This window comes from Stomoxys calcitrans, chromosome 2 (assembly GCF_963082655.1).
Source record: "Stomoxys calcitrans chromosome 2, idStoCalc2.1, whole genome shotgun sequence".
Lineage (NCBI taxonomy): Eukaryota > Metazoa > Arthropoda > Insecta > Diptera > Muscidae > Stomoxys > Stomoxys calcitrans.
In genome coordinates, this window is record NC_081553.1 from 220,777,858 (window position 1) to 220,798,134 (window position 20,277).

At 34.6% G+C, this 20,277-nt stretch overlaps 1 protein-coding gene across 1 annotated transcript in view; it reads left to right on the plus strand.

Moving 5' to 3' along the window:
• The window catches only part of LOC106089212 (exocyst complex component 4), a 69,563-nt gene that overhangs the window by 26,483 nt on the left and 22,803 nt on the right, over window positions 1-20,277 (plus strand). The window contains exons 2-4 of the mRNA XM_059361774.1: window positions 16,526-16,576; window positions 17,104-17,167; window positions 20,142-20,259. Coding sequence (XP_059217757.1) covers window positions 16,526-16,576; window positions 17,104-17,167; window positions 20,142-20,259 — 233 coding nt within the window. The remainder of the gene's footprint in view (window positions 1-16,525; window positions 16,577-17,103; window positions 17,168-20,141; window positions 20,260-20,277) is intronic.

Genomic DNA, 20,277 nt, shown 5'->3' on the forward strand with positions numbered 1-20,277 from the left:
GTTAGAGGTTATTTGGGTTTTAGTTTCCCTTTAATACAACCATAACCTACTTGTCGAAGCACACATGTGCTCATTATGACAGACACAAGTAATCTTAGTTAGTCTTTTTTGTTACTTTGATTGTGAAAAGAAAAAGGGAAACAAGGAAGCATTGATGAGGAAAAGTTTAATTTGTAAAACATTGACGTAGCAAAAAAGAAATCGGATTGTAAAGAAATCTTAAAGTTTATGAGTTAGATTGGCAGATATATTCTTAAAGCAGCATAGTGTGCGTAATCTTGCCAAGCCCATGGGCTTAAGCTCTTGTACACGTACACAAATATGTGCAATAGTGTATGTGTATTTGCCCGTCACTGTTCTAAAACAATGAAATGTCTTTGGGCCATTCTCGATTCGAATTTAAGGTAGCTTTTAGAGACCACATCATAGTTATCTGATGAAAATATGTATTCGAATATTTTGAAATACGAAACCCTCTTGTTATGCATTAGGTAAAGTTCCAACATTTGTTCATTAACTTTTTCGAATTTCTCATGAACAACCTACCGCCCAAAGAAAGCAATTAACCTTAACTAATTGTAAGGACATTTGGCATTTCTAGATAACAAAGCAAACCATTAAAAAAAGTATCTTCCAACCACATATGTATAACAAAAGGATGCATTTGAAGCCTACATACATACATAAGCACTATCATATTTCATTGTTAATATCCTGACAAATAGTGTGTCTTGATTCCAGGCACAATTAGCCTTTTGTGTAAATGGTAAGCCATAACGTTTTCCACATAAAGCTACAAAACTGCGCACAAAGTAAATAGAAGCCTCAAACAAGGGTGTCATTATTTCACACATGCTAACTACCATACTATTCGCCCCTTCACCATACCCACACTCATACACATAACTCGTGTACAGTGTGTGGGTGTTTATAGAAATTTATAATGCTTATAAAGAGGAAGGGAGAGTGTCAGAATGAGTAAAAAAACATAACAAACTATTCACATTTTGGGGAGTAATTCAGGCCTGCTACAGCATTTGGGGAAAGTATAGTTCCTTAAACTTTTTAGGCAGAGTTGCCATAAGTCAAAAGCTGTAAATTGAAAAATAGAGCTATTCTAAAGAAAGAAAATATATATGAAATAAAGTAAATAAAATTTTACAACATTTTGATGTTAGTTTTAATAATAATTTGATAATTTTCTGTAAAATTTGACATTTTCTATAAAAAAAAAATTTGATAAAGATATCTATAAAAACTAAAGTTTGCAAATTTTTCTATGAAAAAAAATTTTCTGTAAAAATAAAATTTTAACAAAAAATACAATTTTGACAAAATTTTCATAAAAAAACAAATTTATAAAAAAATTTTCATAAAAAAAAAAATTATAAAAACTCTTTAAAAAATTTAATTTTATTAAGGTAACTAAAAAGTTTAAAAAATAAAATGTTTACAAAATCTATTATATAAAAATGAAAGTGTTTGTTTGTTTCATTGGAATAGACTCAAAAACGGATGAAACGATTTGCATGAAATTTTCTTAAATGGTAGAGTTTGGCCTCCCTGGTGAAAATAGGGTACTTCATTTTGTGATATCCGCGAGGCGGCGGACTCCCCCCCTAACCCCAATTTACAAAAAACGCCAGTACTTGGAGATGGTTGCATCGATTTAATTAATTTTAAAATTTGGACCATGTGCAAAGAGTGGCGCAAACGCTTTAGGGTGTAGCGAAGCACACTGAGCCAGCTAGTTCTGTATAAAAATTGTTTTACAATATTTTATTAATTGGAGTAAAAATTTTTAATAATTTTTTAAAAAAAAAATTCAGTAATTTTTTATAGAAAAAAAATTCAAAAAATTTTTATAGAAAAAAATTTTAATAAATTTTGAATAAATTTTTTATAGAAAAAAAATTTAGAAACTTTTATATAGACATAGCAGATATATCCAAATTTGGTCCGATCTGAACAATACTTGGTGCAGATGGCGAGGGGCCTAACACAACTTACTGTATAAAATTTCATTGAAGTCGGGTAATAAATGCGCCATAGACCCTAAATCTGGAAATCGGTGTATATGGCAGGTCTACCCAACTATAGTCCGATATCCGATACTTGGTACGGAGATCGAGGAGCCTAGCACAACCCAATGTGCTGAATTTCAACGAAATCGGGTAATGAATGCAGCTTCTATGTGCCTTAGATCTTAAATCGGGAGTCTGTGGGTCTATATGGGGGCTATCTCAAAATATTGTCCGATCTAGACCATATTCGAAACGACTATCGAGGATTCTAAGATAACTCAAAGGGGCCGAATTGCAGCGAAATCGGTCAGTCACTGCGGCTTCTATGGGTCTTAGACTGTAAATCGCGAGATCTGTCTATATGGGGGCTATCTCAAAATATTGTCTGATCTGGACCATATGCCATATGGGCCTTATACCTTAAATCGGAAGATTGATCAATAAGGGGGCTATATAAAGATGTCGTCCAATCTGAACCATAATCGATATTCCTATCGAGGAACCTAAGACAATTGACTGGGCAAAATTTCAGCAAAATCGGGTAAATAATCTGGCATCTATAGGCCTTATACCATAAATTGGATAATCAGTTAATAGAGGGGTTATATAATTTATTGTCTTATATAAACCATATTCGATGTACATATCGAGGGTCCTAAGACAACTTACTGTGTCAAATTTCAGCAAAATCGGGTAAAAAATGCGGCTTCTATGGGCCTTAGACGATAAATCGGAAGATCGGTCTATGTTAAGATGTTGTCTAATCTGAACCATATTCCATATGGATGTCGAGAGTCTTAAGATAATTTACTGCGCCAAATTTCAGCGCAATTAGGCGATAAATGCGGCTTCTAAGAACCTTAGGTTTAAATCGGAAGATCGGACAATATAGGGGGGGGGGGGGGGGGGGGTTTAAGAGTTGGTGTTCTACACTCAACATTTGCGAATTCTACTCGCAAATACCTTTCATTTGAGTCCCATATTGCCATGGTCGTTAAATATGTTCGATTTATCGGTGTTTTGGGGGTTGGGGTGGTCCCCCAAATTCCTGGTGCGTCAATAGGTTATCAGATACGTTTTCTTATTCTAAATACCTTTCTTTGAGTCCCATATTGTCGTGATTGGTCTTAATATAAATTTTGTAGGTTTTAGGGTGGGGCGGCCCCCTTCGCCAAAATTTGGATGCCAAATTATTGTTTTTAGGGTACTATAAGAGAGCACACAAAATTTCGCTTAAATTGCACCAACCATCATCGAGATCTGACGTTTCTGATCGGGAGGGTCCGCCCCCCTTCAGATATCAAAAAATATGGTACCCTATATTCACCACAGGATCATTGTGCATATTCACCAAAGGATCTGTGAAAATTTCATGAAAATCGGTTCTTCCGTTTTTGAGTCTATAAGGAACAAACATACAGACAAACAAACACTAAATAATTTTTATACCCACCACCGAAGGATGGGGGTATATTCATTTTGTCATTCCATTTGCAACACATCGAAATATCCATTTCCGACCGTATAAAGTATATATATTCTTGATCAGCGTAAAAATCTAAGACGATCTAGGCATGTCCGTCCGTCTGTCTGTTCAAATCACGCTACAGTCTTTAAAAATAGAGATATTGAGCTGAAACTTTGCACAGATTCTTTTTTTGTCCATAAGTTTGAAGATGGGCTATATCGGACTATATCTTGATATAGCCCCCATATAGACCGATCCGCCGATTTAGGGTTCTAGGCCCATAAAAGCCATATTTATTATCCGATTATGCTGAAATTTGGGACAGTGAGTTGCGTTAGGCCCTTCGACCTCATTCATCAATTTGGCCCAGATCATTTCAGATTTGGATATAGCTGTCATATAGACCGATCTCTCGGTTTTAGGTTTTGAGGCCATAAAAGGCGCATTTATTGTCCAATATCGCTAAAATTTGAGACAGTGAGTTGTCTTAGACCCTTCGACGCCTTTCTTTAATTTTGCCCTGATCAGTTCAGATTTGAATATAGCTGCCATATGGACCGATCTCTCGATATAGGTTTTTGAGCCATAAAAGGCGCATTTATTGTCCGAAATCGCTGAAATTTGGGCCAGTGAGTTGTGTTAGGCTCTTCGACGTCTTTCCTCTATTTGGCCCAGATTTGTCCAGATTTGAATATAGCTGCCATATAGACCGATATCTTGATTTAAGGTTTTGGGCCCATAAAAGGAGCATTTATTGTCCGATTTCGCCGAAATTTGGGACAGTGCGTTGTGTTAGGCTCTTCGACATTTTTCTGCAACTTGACCAAAATCTGTCCAGATTTTGATATAGCTGCCATGTAGACCGATATCTCAATTTAAAGTCTTGGCCCCATAAAAGGGGCCAAGAGAGATAAATGTTGAAAATTCTTCTACAGACATAAAAGTTAAAAAATTGTTTGAAACCAAAATTCTGAAAAATTTTGCTATTGAAAAAAAATGTTGGCAAAATTTTCTATAAAAAATAAAAACAAAAATCATAAAAAAGTTCTATGTAAAATAACTTAGAAAAGTTTTCTAAAAAAACAAAATTACAATTTTTTTAAGAAGCAAGATTTTTCTATAGAATTTTTTCTTTGTTTTTCTGCAGAAATAAAATGCTGAAAATTTTTTTAAAAAATTATTTTTAATAAATTTTTGTGTATCAGTTTAATTTTGTTTTTTTTTTTATATTTTCCTGAAAAAATAATCCAGTTTTGAGACCTTTAAAACAATAATCCTCTTCTTATTGCTAAAGTTAAATTATTCAATATGCATACCAAACCCTTCACACGTGTGAACTTATTGCCTGGTATTCACATGAATGAAAACAAATTTGTTTGCAAGTTCTCAATCGAATTTTGATTGAGAAAATAAAGTTTATAACCCCCATCACCAGCATGAAGACAACCTTGTTAGAGGCATCAAACGTGTTCTTTCAGGGGAAATACATGCATACTCTCATACGTCAATGTTACGATGACCACTCAAAAAAAAAAAAACCCAAAAAAAAACAAAACAAAACGTAACAAACCAAACTAACCCTGCTGTGATATCAATGCATTTAAATTGACACAACAAAAATAGAGACATTCATTCGATAACTTTTCGTATTTTATTTTTTTTTTTTTTTGTATTTCATTACTATCTGGGGGATGCTTCAGCCAATATGCCTGGTCTCTTTGCTTTATTGAAAATCATTTAACTTTCATTCACTCGCATATAAATTCTTTTATTGAAATGAAAAAAAAAATCGAATATAAAAACAAACAGCCAACCGGCCACGTAAACAAATAACAAACAATTGAATCGAATGGAAACAAATCGAATGATTTGCTTACCATTCTCAATAGTCGTACAACAACAACAACAAGAACTCTTAGAATGCATGGTGAAATGGTTGTTGCTTGCTTGCCTTCTTAGTTTTGTTTTTTCTGGGCACTTAAAAACTAAGTTTTCAACTTTATTTACCACAAGCACAATGTTGTAGAACAATTATATTCTTTATTGTTTAGGTATGAGAAAGTTTTTTCTTTCAGCTTTCCATTTCAAGTGAAAATTTTCAAAGAAACAATTAACAGCTGAAATAATATTGAAAAGATATTTATATGTTGCTATCAACGATAAGAGATTAACAGTTAATCTGTTATCGATTATGTTGAAGAGCTTTAATCTCTCGATCATCATTAGATGGTGAGAACATAAAGAACATTAACATAAAGAGCATAGTTATCTCTCTGTTTCGCATTAAGCATTGAAGTCTCCGGCTTATGTAACGGCTTCTAGCAACCTTGCCAAATACGGTTCAAATGTGTTTGTAACCTGATATACATACAGTGGAGGAAAAAATGATAGGGACAACCATATCAACTTAAACAACTTAAAATAGTATTGCACAACTTAAAATAGTATTGCACAAAAAGACTAAGAAAACATGATTACCTCTGTATAAGGCTGGACCTGAATATTCGTAGACATGTTGGACTTTGAACGGTGAACTTAAATTCGATATTATATCTCATATAATTCACGGATACTCGTTATGTGATTTTCAGTAAATTCAATTGAAAAAAATAATAGGAGCACTTATCAAAACGTTGTAGTTACTTATGTTTTGTCTCCTTCTTGTTACTTAAAATCTAAAAGGAGAGAAAAACAAATGGTTTATTCCAATAGAGCAACCCAAGGAGGATTTAAAAAGGCGGTGTCACGCAAACAACTGTTAACAGCAATGTTTGACAGCGGCAATGTTTGACGGTATTAAGATGTCATATTTTTGTTTGCATTCTCTTTGATATTATCTTCTTTCTCTCATATTCTCTGCTCATGTACGCACACGTATAACCACGCGTGTGCGTACACACATATTCTCTTTGTGTGTGTTGGTAAAACTTTGATCGGCTTGATGGCGGATTGCAGTATATGAGAGCAACCCTAGAAAGCCTTGATACATGGTGGCGCTTCATTGATGTTTTAAGGGTTTTTTTCTGTATCTGGTCCGTATCCCACTTTCCGAATTGGGGACAAAATGTGTGTTGTGCATCAGAAGGATACTTTAAGGAATAAAATGCTTCCATTTGGCGAGGAATAGATGGCCTTAAGTTACAGTTCATATAAGTTAACGACTTAAAGCACTCGTTCTGATTAGCGGCATTCTTGTTCCAAGAGCTTTCTGTACCGAGTTTGGAAGGCCTTTCGTAGTCATGGGACCTAAACCTTATTGAAAACCTCTGGGCATACAAAAACAATGCTTGGAAACTTTCCTTATGGTTTTTATACCCACCACCATACCAATCTATTCATTCCGTTTGTAACACCTCGAAAGCCTAAGACCACATAAAGTGTATATATTCTTGATCGTCTCGATGTTCTGAATCGATCTACATATGTCCATCCGTCTGTCGAAATCACGATAGCGGTCGAACGCGTAAAGCTATGCACTTGAAATTTTGGACAATTGCTTAATATTGATGTAGGTCGTTGGGGATTGCAAATGGGCCATATCGGTTCAGATTTAGATATAGCTCCCATATAAACCGATCTCACGATTTGAAATTTTTAGCCCCTGGAAGCCGAATTTTTTTTCCGATTTGGCTGAAATTTTGCACATTGCGTTCTGTAATAACTTCCAACAACTGTGCCAAGTACTGTGCGAATCGGGCATTGACATGATATAGCACCCATATAAACCGATCTCCCGATTTGACATCTTGAGTCAATAGAATCCGCAATTGTTGTTCGATTTGTCTAAAATTTTGCTCGTTATGTTCTGTACTCGTATATCCGCCTATAACCTGATATATCTCCCATATAAACACACACATGGTGTTCCGTTAAAACTTCCAGCAACCGTGTTAAGTAGAGTCCAAATCGGTTTATAACCAGTGTTGCCACTCAAGAAAATTATTTCCTACCAAAATTAAGGAAAAATTCTACCAAACTCGACCAAAACCTATCAAATTTTCTACAAACCAAAAATGCCGTATATGTTTTTATACCAAAGAATTGGTATTTTGCCATTCTATTTGCAACACATCAAATTAAATATCTTCAACTCTACAAAGCAGTAAATAAACTAGATCGCCGTTATATTCAAAGAAAATGTAGATATGTCCGTCTGTCTGTTTGTTGGAATCACTCCATAGCCTTAAGCTCAAATATGGCCGATTTATTGATATAGCACTGATTTTCCAATTTTAACAACCCTTGCACGGTTGTTCGTTGAAATCGGGCAACGAACAACCGTGCAAGGGTTACCGCCTCAGTGTTCACACTGCTACAACAAAAACAATCAATTTCAGACCAATTTCAGAGAAGCAGTGAGCCACCTTATAACAGTAATTGGCCCCTCGCATCCATGGTTTTATTCTGCACTATTAATAAACAAACCTACCAAAAATTGAGGTCAGCCTACCAACCTACCAAGAGAATAAAAACCTATCAATTTTCATAGGAACCTACCAAAAACGGCAATACTGTTTATAACCTGATATATTGTAGCTCTCACATAAACTGATCTCCGAATTAGATTTCTTCGGTCCCCAAAAGTTTAAATTTTTGCCTGAATTGACAGAATTGGCAATTTGGTACGTAAAGTCCACATGTGCTCTTCAACTAAGTTCATATGTCAGTTTTTAGCGAAATCCATGGTAGTAGGTTTCTTAGATTCGACCTGGCCAACCTTAGCACGTTTTCACTTGGTTCTGCATAAAACAGGATATTCTGTTCAGTTTTTCAAATAGTTGCGAAAACAAAATAACATAATTATTTTAAACTTAATGACATGTATTTTTTTTTTGGAATAGCACAATCTTATCTTAATATTACACTTGAATTAATTGTTTTTAAGTGCCCCTTTTAAGTCATTGACGTAAAAATGGCTTTTTTGTATGAAGTTTGACCGATTTCTGCATGAAATGAGAAACAGAACACCAACCCTAACGTTATCTCTCTTACTCTCTCTCTCTCACTTACTTGGACATTCTGCTAAAGCATAATTGCGTTACGTTACGTATATTGCAATAACTGACATTATCAAAAATCAACTATTTCAACAAAATTTCTTTTAAAGCAATTTGGTAAAGTTTTTTTTTATAAAAATTTAAATTTTGTGTTACTTTAAAAAATAAAAAATTTAAAATTCCGGAAATTGTTAATATTTCTGTTGGCTGGTACATATTAATATCATTCACAGATCATTTATCGTTTCCCCACTCTGCTATTGTTGAACACAGCTTTGTTTTTCACTCAATAATCTCTTTTTCAACGGCTCAATTAATGTTCAATGGTTTATAGAATATTTTTATGACTATTGTACATTACAAATTGAGGGTCATTTTATAGTATTTTTGAAATGACATTGCTTTACATATAAACAGATGTACATATGTGTACATACCAACAACAAGGTTACCAGAAGAAATCAAAACAAATAAAAGGGCACAAGTTGGGTCGGAGTGAATTTAAGATACCCTCAAAAATAAATGAAAGTCGAAAGTTCTTTAAAAAAAAATTTCATAGGAGAAATTTAACTTAGAAGAATTTATAGAAAATTCAATCAAAATTTTATTCAGAAATAAATACAAAGAAGTAAATAATATACAAAGAAATTTTTCCAAATATTTTTTCTACAAAAAAATTTTAAAATTATTTTTTTAATTAATTTAGTATAATTTAATTTTAAAAATTACGTTTCTACAAAATTATGTTTATTTTTTTTTTCCAAAAATGAAAAAAAAAATTTAATTTTGGGAAAAAAAAATTTAAAAATTATATTTCTACAAAATTTTGTTTAAAATTTAATTTCCATACAAAATTTTTTAGAATTTTATTTCTATTAAATTTTATTTCTAAAACGATTTTTTTCATCATTTTATTTCCATCGAAATTTAGTTGAAAGGCATAATTTTATTCTACATACCAAACTTCTGTCAAACAAGTAAAAATCTAGGAACCGAACAAGGATGATCGAGAGACCGGTTTACATGGGAGCTATATGAGGTTGAAGACTGATTTGAACCGTATTTGGCACAGTTAATAGAAGTCGTAACAGAACACCGCATGCAAAATTTCGGCCAAATCGGACAGAAATTGCGGCTTTAGAGGCTCAGTTTATATGGGAGCTATATTAGGTTATAGACCGATTTAGACTGTACTTGGCACAGTTGTTGGAAGTCGTAATGGAAAACTTTGTACAAAATTTCAGCCAAATCGGACAAAAATTGGTGCTTCCAGAGGTTTAAGAAGTCAAATCGGGAGATCGGTTTATATGGGAGCTATATCAGGTTATAGACCGATTTGGATAACAGAACACCATATGCAAAATTTCAGCCAAATCAGACGAAAATTGCTACTTCCAGAGGTTTAAGAAGTCAAATCGGGAGATCGGTTTATATGGGAACCATATCCAAATCTGAACCGATATGGCCCATTTACAATCCCTAACGACCTACATCAATATTAAGTATCTGTGCAAAATTTCAAGCAACTTGGTCTACGCGTTCGACCGCTATCTTGATTTCGACAGACGGACGGACATGGACATGTCCCCTCAAGTATTAATTTCGTAACTTGTTGGTGTTCACCTGTGTAGGGTACACACATTTATGTTGTGTGTGTGTGTTTTTACTTAATTGTTTATTACACACTCTCTTTTTAAATAAATTGTCTCTATTGATGGTAAATATTTCATCCAATAATTTAACAATAAATTTCCCTTTAAGGTAAAAAAATTGTCTTCCACTTGACTGCCTGCCTTCCTGACGCCTTCTTCTCATGCGGAAGGTAAAGACAAAGAACAAATAACGGAAAACTAATCAATTGAAATGCCAATAATGTTAAGTGTTTGTAAGAGTGTGTGACTATGTGAATGTGTGAGTGTACGTAGCCACATTTGAAATTGCTTAACTGTGGCATGCTAGTGCACACATTGCTTGTTTTTGGGCTGGTTCCCATCATCCTCCATGTCATTCGATTTAGGTACTATTAGATATCTACCAGTTTAGCACCTTCAAGTGTCTGCCTACGTAAAATCTTAAAGTACTATTGTGGACAAAAAACAAAAGTATTTTGCTGCCGTGGCAAAGTAATATTGTCTGCCTTAGAATTTTGCCACAGATATTTAAGGCTATCCTACTCTCTTAATTTTGGTTTCGTTTAATTTGGCCACAGCTCAAGGCCACATCTTTTTAATTAATCCATTCGAATGTTGTTAATTGCTTTTTCTTATTGTTCATATCTTCTAATCCTTTTGGTCTTTCTCTTTTAATATGGGAGGTCCTATTAAATTTGTTGTTATTGTTGTGGTAGCATCTTAAATTGGTATTAGAAGGCCTAGACCACATATTATTTTAATCTTTGATTATGTGTCAACTATGCAATGGGAAGAGAGAGAGAGAGAGAGAGAAAGGAAGAGAATAAGTATAAAGGGAGAAAACTTACATTGGTATCAGTAGGGGAACTTTGACGTCACACATGAGAGGCAGCGTTGACAGAATGTAATGAGAAGTGGAAATAAAATTAAAATAAAATAAAATAAAATAAAATAAAATAAATGGAAAAATAAAATAAAACAAAATAAAATAAAATGAAATAAAATAAAATAAAATAAAATAAAATAAAATAAAATAAAATAAAATAAAATAAAATAAAATAAATTGAAATGAAGTGAAATGAAATAAAATGAAAACAAATGAAATGGAATGGAATGAAATGAAATAAAATGAAATAAAATGAAATAAAATGAAATAAAATGAAATAAAATGAAATGAAATAAAATGGAATGGAATGAAAAGAAATGGATGGATGAATGGGTCATATCGGTTCAGATTTGGATATAGCTCCCATATAAACCGATCTCCCGATTTGGCTTCTTGAGCCCCTGGAAGCCGCAATTTTTGTGCTGACTGAAATTTTCCATGATTATAACTTCCAACAACTGTACCTAGTATGGTACAAATTGATCCATAACCTGATATAGCTTCCATAGAAACCGATCTCCCGATTTGACTTCTTCATCCCCTGGAAGCCACACTTTTCATCTGATTTGGCGAAAATTTTGTACGTAGTGTTCGGATACGACTTCCAACAACTGTGCCAAGTACAGTCCAAATCGGTCTATAACCTGATATAGGTTTCATAGAAACCGATCTACCGATTTGACTTCTTGAGCCCTTACAAGCCGTAGTTTTTGTCCGATTTAGCTGATATTTTGCATGCGGTGTTCTGTTATGACTTCCAACAACTGTGTCAAGTACGGTCCAAATCGGTCTATAACTTGATATAGCGCCCATATAAACCAATCTCCTGTTTTGACTTCTTGAGCCATTACAAGCCGCAATTTTTGTCCGATTTGGCTGAAATTTTGCACATTGTGTTCTGTTACGACTTTCAAGTACAGTTCAAATCAGTCTATAACCTCATATAGCTTCCATATAAACCGGTCTCTCGATTATTCTTATTCGGTTCCTAGAAGCTTTAATTTTTGCTGGTTTGATAGAAGTTTGGCATGTAGAATAAAATTATGCCCATCAACTAAATTTATTTTGTATACATTTTTAGGAGAATCCATGGTGGTGGGTTCCAAAGATTCCGCCTGGCGGAACTTAGCACGCTTTTACTTGTTTCTCTTCAAAATACTTTTAAAGATAAAAACCTTAAAATAATCCCAAATATACTCGTACTCGACCTACATATGTATATGGTTTTTGTCTCTGCACATAAGAAACTTAACATCGATTTTCTTTCAGGTTGAACAAAAAGGAAAAGAAGCTCATTGTGCCTTCGGGCATGGATGTCATTGTCTTAACGACATATGGTGTGGTGCAGTTCATTGTTTCCATTACATTTAGGAGATTAAACTGTCAGTGTGACATAAATTGAAATATATGTCTGTTTTTGTACTTTTGCATATTCGAAAATTCATTCACTGAAGTATATGAGAGTGCACCGAAAAATTGTTTCAAAGTGTCATAGAAATTGCTAAAAACTAATACTATATATTAATATAAAAATGTTCAAATTATCACTGCAGTTTACTTAAAGTACCGAGGTAGGCCCAAAATAATTCATAGCCTAGGATTGAAACACCAATAATAAATTTGGAGAAAAACAAAGCATCATGAGCTGATACTGCTATCACCTGATATCTTTTACACACCATTTTTTAAGTTTGAGTTGAACGTCCTTTTTAAGTAAATTGTACTATTTCACAATATCTATTGCAGGTTTAATGTGTATGTATACTGGCAAAATCATAAATAGAGAGTTGGAAAGGGAGTGTGTTTTACGAAAATCGCACCATGATTATTCAAAATTTCAATCCTTGTAAAATACCGTCATAAAACTTTATGCACACAACTCACCTTTTCGTAATACACCATGATAACTATGGTCTTTTATCATACTCTTAACCTCAACTGACCTCCATGTAAAATGACTAAACACAATACTCACCTCCATGTTCACCACCATGTTCTACCATCCATGAAAACTTTGATCTTTAATTGTAATGTTACAAAGCACATTCTCTCTCGCTCTCTTTGTATTTTTGGCATAAACTCCTTATACTTATTTACTGTTTATAATGATGTTCTACAAGGAGGTCAGTTGATTGCTTAATAAGTGTCGAATAATGAAATGCAAATGTTATGCCATCATTTGAGTCAATGATTGACAGCCTGTGACCATATGATTGAAATGAGCATGTGAGCATACGATGGTTGTCAAATGTATATGTAGACATATGACTGCAAATGTGGTGTAAAAGTGTTGTGCATTAACTGAACGTGGTAGATTGAGTGGGAGAGCCTAGATGAGAGTTGTTGTTTTTGTTTTACGAAGTGAATCAGTGAAATGTTGAGAAAGAGTGAGAGATATGTTTTTGCTTTAGCCAGGCGGTGGAGTTGAATGAACATTCAGACATTTTAGATAATGAGAGACAAATTCAAATTGTGTTAGGCATTATAGGGGACTTCGTAATCAAATACATATTAAATAAATTTTGTTTGATTTTTATCTAAAGCCTAGTACTAACATCGATTATGAGGAAGAAAATGCGAACCCATTCCGTAGAAGTGGTACTGAGTTCTATAAGCAAAATTGTAGCGACATGTCGCTGCGTCAATATCAATTTCGATTCAATTAATTGCAAATGTAAATAAATGCTCACAAAATGGGCACCAATCCACTAACAAAAAAACTTGTTTAATTTTTGTTTATGGTCTGGCAAAGAATAAAGTCCGTCATTCGCAATAATTTAATAGGCATTTTTGCTGCGAATAAATTCTGCCTTAAGTAGCCTCAAACAAGAAGAATGCTCAACAAATTTTTGATTTTTTTTTCTCTTTTTAACAACACCCACTATTTTTATAACATCCACCATTCCTAAAATAAAACTTGAAAACTTGAAATGAAAATATTTATTGAAATAAACCTCTTCCCCTTACTAATAATAATGTCCTCGTCAATTTACTGACTGGTCAATGGTAATGGTGGTATATACCAGCATCATTTGGAAAGCCAAATACAAGGGAACTTTTGTACACACTCGTATATACAAAAGCTGAAAATTTTTAATGGTAAAACGAAGAAGAGTTGGGTTATTACTCCACTGACTTGATGAGTGTTGCTGGGAAAAATGAAAACAAAGGGATTGACATTTACATCGGATAGCTTTTAAAAGTTTTAAAAAAGGGGAAATCAGCAAAGAATAATTGAACGCTTATATCATATGAAGGGGAGGAACCTTTTAGTTTAAGTGCTATACAACTAATGAAGAAAAATAATAGACATACCAAAAAACAAACTAAATTTTGAGGTAAATATATATATATATATGCCAGGCTGAATTGGGTTTTCCATATGAAAACTTTCATTCAGCCAGGCTGAATTGGGTTTTCCATAGGAAAACTTTCATTCAGCCAGGCTGAATTGGGTTTTCCATAGAAAAACTTTAATTCAGCCAGGCTGTATTGGGTTTTCCATAGGAAAACTTTAATTCAGCCTGGCTGAATTGGGTTTTCCGTAGGAAAACTTTAATTCACCCTGGTTGAATTGGGTTTTCCATAGGAAAACTTTAATTCAGCCTGGCTGAATTGGGTTTTCCATAGGAAAACTTTAATTCAGCCTGGCTGAATTGGGTTTTCCATAGGAAAACTTTAATTCAGCCTGGCTGAATTGGGTTTTCCATAGGAAAACTTTAATTCAGCCTGGCTGAATTGGGTTTTCCATAGGGTTTTCCATAGGAAAACTTTAATTCAGCCTGGCTGAATTGGGTTTTCCATAGGAAAACTTTAATTCAGCCTGGCTGAATTGGGTTTTCCATACGGAAACTTTAATTCAGCCTGGCTGAATTGGGTTTTCCATAGGAAAACTTTAATTCAGCCTGGCTGAATTGGGTTTTCCATAGGAAAACTTTAATTCAGCCTGGCTGAATTGGGTTTTCCACAGGAAAACTTTAATTCAGTCTGGTTGAATTGGGTTTTCCATAGGAAAACTTTAATTCAGCCTGGCTGAATTGGGTTTTCCATAGGAAAACTTTAATTCAGCCTGGCTGAATTGGGTTTTCCATAGGAAAACTTTAATTCAGCCTGGCTGAATTGGGTTTTCCATAGGAAAACTTTAATTCAGCCTGGCTGAATTGGGTTTTCCATAGGAAAACTTTAATTCAGCCTGGCTGAATTGGGTTTTCCATAGGAAAACTTTAATTCAGCCTGGCTGAATTGGGTTTTCCATAGGAAAACTTTAATGCAGCCTGGCTGAATTGGGTTTTCCATAGGAAAACTTTAATTCAGCCTGGCTGAATTGGGTTTTCCATAGGAAAACTTTAATTCAGCCTGGCTGTATTGGGTTTTCCATAGGAAAACCATAATTCAGCCTGGCTGAATTGGGTTTTCCATAGGAAAACCATAATTCAGCCTGGCTGAATTGGGTTTTCCATAGGAAAACCATAATTCAGCCTGGCTGAATTGGGTTTTCCATAGGAAAACCATAATTCAGCCTGGCTGAATTGGGTTTCCCATAGGAAAACCATAATTCAGCCTGGCTGAATTGGGTTTTCCATAGGAAAACTTTAATTCAGTTTGGCTGAATTGGGTTTTCCATAGGAAAACTTTAATTCAGCCTGGCTGAATTGGGTTTCCTATAGGAAAGCCTTAATTCAGCCTGGCTGAATTGGGTTTCCTCTAGGAAAGCCTTAATTCAGCCTGGCTGAATTGGGTTTCCTATAGGAAAGCCTTAATTCAGCCTGGCTGAATTGGGTTTCCTATAGGAAAGCCTTAATTCAGCCAGGTTGGGTTTCCCATAGGAAAACTTTAATTAAGTTTGACTGAATTGGTTTTTCCATAGGAAAACTATAATTCAGTTTTGCTGAATTGGGTTTTCCATAGAAAAACTTTAATTAAGTTTGGCTGAATTGGTTTTTCCATAGCCAGGCTTAATTAAAGTTTTCCTACGGAAGACCTTATTAAGCCCGACTACATTGCACTTTTCCCTTAGGTAACCTCATACAGCCAGGCTGAATTAAAGTTATTCTATTTGGTCAACAACACACGGTCTAACTTTGCCTACTATCCCATGGTGCATACCATCCATTACTGATTGTACTAAGTTTATGATAAACTCCTAAACAAATTGGAATGCCGTCCTTTCTAAATATACTACTCTCAACAACTTTGCATTATAAATTATTCAGAAAAACATCTTTGGTCATTTCATAGCCTCTTATGTGTCATACTCTTAGATATTATTTTTATTTTGTCTTTCTTTATTGTATTGTATTTTCTCATATATTTTATGTTTACTTTTGGCTTGGTTGAAAGTTCAAAGTTATTATCCTTGCAAATAAGCTATGACTCCCATATGGCCGCCCTTAGCTGGGTCTGTGTGTGTCTCACCTTTTTGTCTACCATGCCGTAACGTCCTTTTTGAACCTTTATAGCATTTATCAGGCTTACAAACGCACCAACATTTATTTATTGTAACGATTCTTTATTCACAGAAATACATCGTTAATACGGACAAGAGTGGAGAGCTTACCGTTACCGTGCAGGTATGTAGAAATGCATTAAAATTCTTTTGTTTGGTATGTACATAAGAGTGCAAAGGTCGATTTGTAACAAAGAATTGTATGAAGGTGGCGAGAATTTGAAACACTTAGGAAATTTTTATTGAACTCAAATGGATCTGAAAAAAAAGTTGATCTTAAACTTTCACATTTGCTCTTTCATATTGAGAGAGAGAGCAAAGAAACATCTGCAATGAACTTTAACATTCCTAGAGTGTTGTCATATATTTTGAAGATATGGCAACACTTTTAAAATATTCATCCATTTATAAAATCATCCATGTTAATTATAAAATTGACATTATCAAATTATTTTACATGATATAAGAATATTCTAATTACTTATTCTCCACGATTTCATCGGCAATGCTTCCTTTATGTATTAAATTTCTATAATGTTGCCATTTTTACCTCTTAGCAATTTATATTAAATATTAAAATATTACCCCATTAAATTATTTCTTTTCTTTGTTTCGTTTTCTTCTCCATTTTGCTTATGACACAATATACAGGGCGATTTAACGCAACAGGAAAAGCGTGCTGTTTTCATTACGGTCCATGATTTAGGATGCAATCGTGAGTATTTTTAAATTCTTATACATTTTTCATACACATTTGGTGTCATCTACCATCATACTCGTACTTTGTTGTTCTTAACATAAATGCGAATTTATTAACATTGGGTGCTTTCAACCTCTTTGCCTTATTTTCAACATGGTTGTGAGTGGGAGAGATATAATAGATGGGAGAGTTATAATGGGTGGGAGAGATGGGTGGCCTCGATTATTTATTCTCTACCACCCTATCTCTCTCACTCTGCCTTCAGTGTCTTGCTGAAACTGAAACGTGACTTGAAATGCATGGCATTCTACATTGCAGGGACTAATTGTTGAAGGTGGCTAGAGAAAAAGGTAGAGTGTGTTAGTGAGAGTGGCCATTATTGGATAGTATCATAAGGGTTATTAACATTAAATTGGTTGTGGTCGAGGAGCATAAAATATGAAATGTATAGCCAGCCCTTTTTTTGTAACGCTATACTACACAAAATACCAAGGCAAATAGTAGATGAGTTACATGCAATTATTTTAAAGGTGAAACTTTGCATTAGTTAGAGAATAACGAAATTCAAAAATATTAAAAATAAAAGTCAGTTCCTATGGAAAATCCTATTCAGCAAGGCTACATCAAATTTTTCCTATGGAAACCCCTATTCAGCCAGGCTGAATTAAAGTTTTCTTATGGAAAACCCAATTCAGTCAAACTGAATTAAAGCTTGGCCGAATATGGCTGAATTTGGCTGAATATGGAAAACCCAATTCAGCCAAACTGAATTAAAGTTTTCCTGTGGAAAAACTTATTCAGCCAGGCTGAATTAAAGTTTTCCTAAGGAAAACCCTATTCAGCCAAGCTGAATTAAAGTTTTCTTATGAAAAAACATATTCAGCCAGGCTGAATTAAAGTTTTCCTATGGAAAACCCGATTCAGTCAAACTGAATTAAAGCTTGGCCGAATATGGCTGAATATGGAAAACCCAATTTAGCCAAACTGAATTAAAGTTTTCCTGTGGAAAAACTTATTCAGCCAGGCTGAATTAAATTTTTCCTAAGGAAAACCCTATTCAGCCAGGCTGAATTAAAGTTTTCTTATGGAAAAACATATTCAGCCAGGCTGAATTAAAGTTTTCCTATGGAAAAACATATTCAGCCAGGCTGAATTAAAGTTTTCCTATGGAAAAACATATTCAGCCAGGCTGAATTAAAGTTTTCCTATGGAAAAACATATTCAGCCAGGCTGAATTAAAGTTTTCCTATGGAAAAACATATTCAGCCAGGCTGAATTAAAGTTTTCCTATGGAAAAACATATTCAGCCAGGCTAAATTAAAGTTTTGGTAGTGGTAGTGGAGTTGTTATAAAAGAGGATGGTTAATTTATCCATGGTGGTGGGTATCCAAAGTTCGCCACGGCCGAACTTAACACGTTTTTACTTATTTTACATTGTTATATCCTCCACCATAGGATGGGGGCATACTATATTCGTCATTCCTCTTGTTACACATCGAAATCTTGGTTTAAGACCCCATAAAGTATATATATTCTTGACATTTTAAGCCGATCTAGAAACGTCCGTCAATGTGTTTTTCTGTCGAAAGCTCGATAACTTTCGATTTTACTTCTTGAGCCTCTAGAAAGTGCACTTCTTATCTGATTTGGCGGAAATTTGAACATTGACTTCTCCTGTGACCATCAACATACGTGCCAAATACGGTCTGAATCGGCTGATTCCCAATTTTACTTCTTAAGACTCTTTAGGGCGCAATTCTCATACGATTTGGCTGAAAATTTGCACAATGAGTTTTCACACCTCCACCTTTCCACTCCACTTTCACCTAAAACCTGATATAGCTCCCATATAAACCGATTTCCCGATTTTACTTCTTGAGCCCCTTTAGGGCGCAATTCTTATGCGGTTTGGGTGAAATTTTGCACAATAACTTCTCCTACAATCTCCAACATATGTGCCAAGTATGGTTTCAATCGGTCTAAAACCTGATATAGCTTCCATATAATCCGATATCGCATTGGCCGAAATTTTGCACAATGGATTTTCCTGTGACTTTCAACATAAGTGCCAAGTATGGTCTCAATCAGTCTAAAACCTGAAATAGCGCCCATATAAACTGATTTCCTGATTTTACTTCTTTAGATTCTAGACTTCTTATCCGATTTGGCTGAAATTGCACAATGACTTCTCCTGTGACCTTCAACATACGTGCCAAATATTTTCTGAATCGGCTGATAACCGCACATAGCTTCCATATTAACCGATTTCCCGATTTTACTTCTTGAGACTTTTTGTGGCGCAATTCTTATCCGATTTGGCTAAAATTTGGCGCAATGGGTTTCCTACAACCTCCAATATATGTGTCAAGTTTGGTTTCGGTCTAAAACCTGATATAACTCCCATTTAAACCGATTTCCCTATTTTACTTATTGAGCCTCTAGAGCATGCACTTCTTATCTGATTTGGCGGAAATTTTGAACATTGACTTCTCCTGTGACCATCAACATACGTGCCAAATATGGTCTGAATCGGCTGATAACCTGATATAGCTTCCATATAAATCCATTTCCCGATTTTACTTCTTGAGACTCTTTGGGGCGCAATTCTTATCCGATTTTACTTCTTCAGCCTCTAGAAAGCGCACTTCTTACCCGATTTGGCTGAAATTTTGCACAATGGGTTTTCCTACGACATCCAATATATGGTCTCAAACGGTCTTAAACCTGATATAGCGCCCATAAAAACCGCTTTTCCGATTTTACCTCTCCAACATCTAAACCAAGTATGCCCTAATCGTTTCATACAAGATATAGCTCCAATAACACAGCAATACTTATCCATTATCCTTTGTTTGCCTAAAAAGAGATTTGAGGCAAAGAATTTGACAAATGCGATTCATGGTGGAGGCAATACAAGATTCAGCCCAGGCGAACTTAGCAGACTCTTACTTGTTTCCATTTATTTTGTATGTTTTTTTTCTCCTTCCAGATAATTCCTTCCAGGAATTCGTCAATAGTCCTTGCATGACTGAAATTAAGGAACGTTCTTGCTTCATACACATTGATGTGCCAGGACATGCTGATAATGCGGATGCTTTAGCCGATAAGTATGTTCATAATTCACA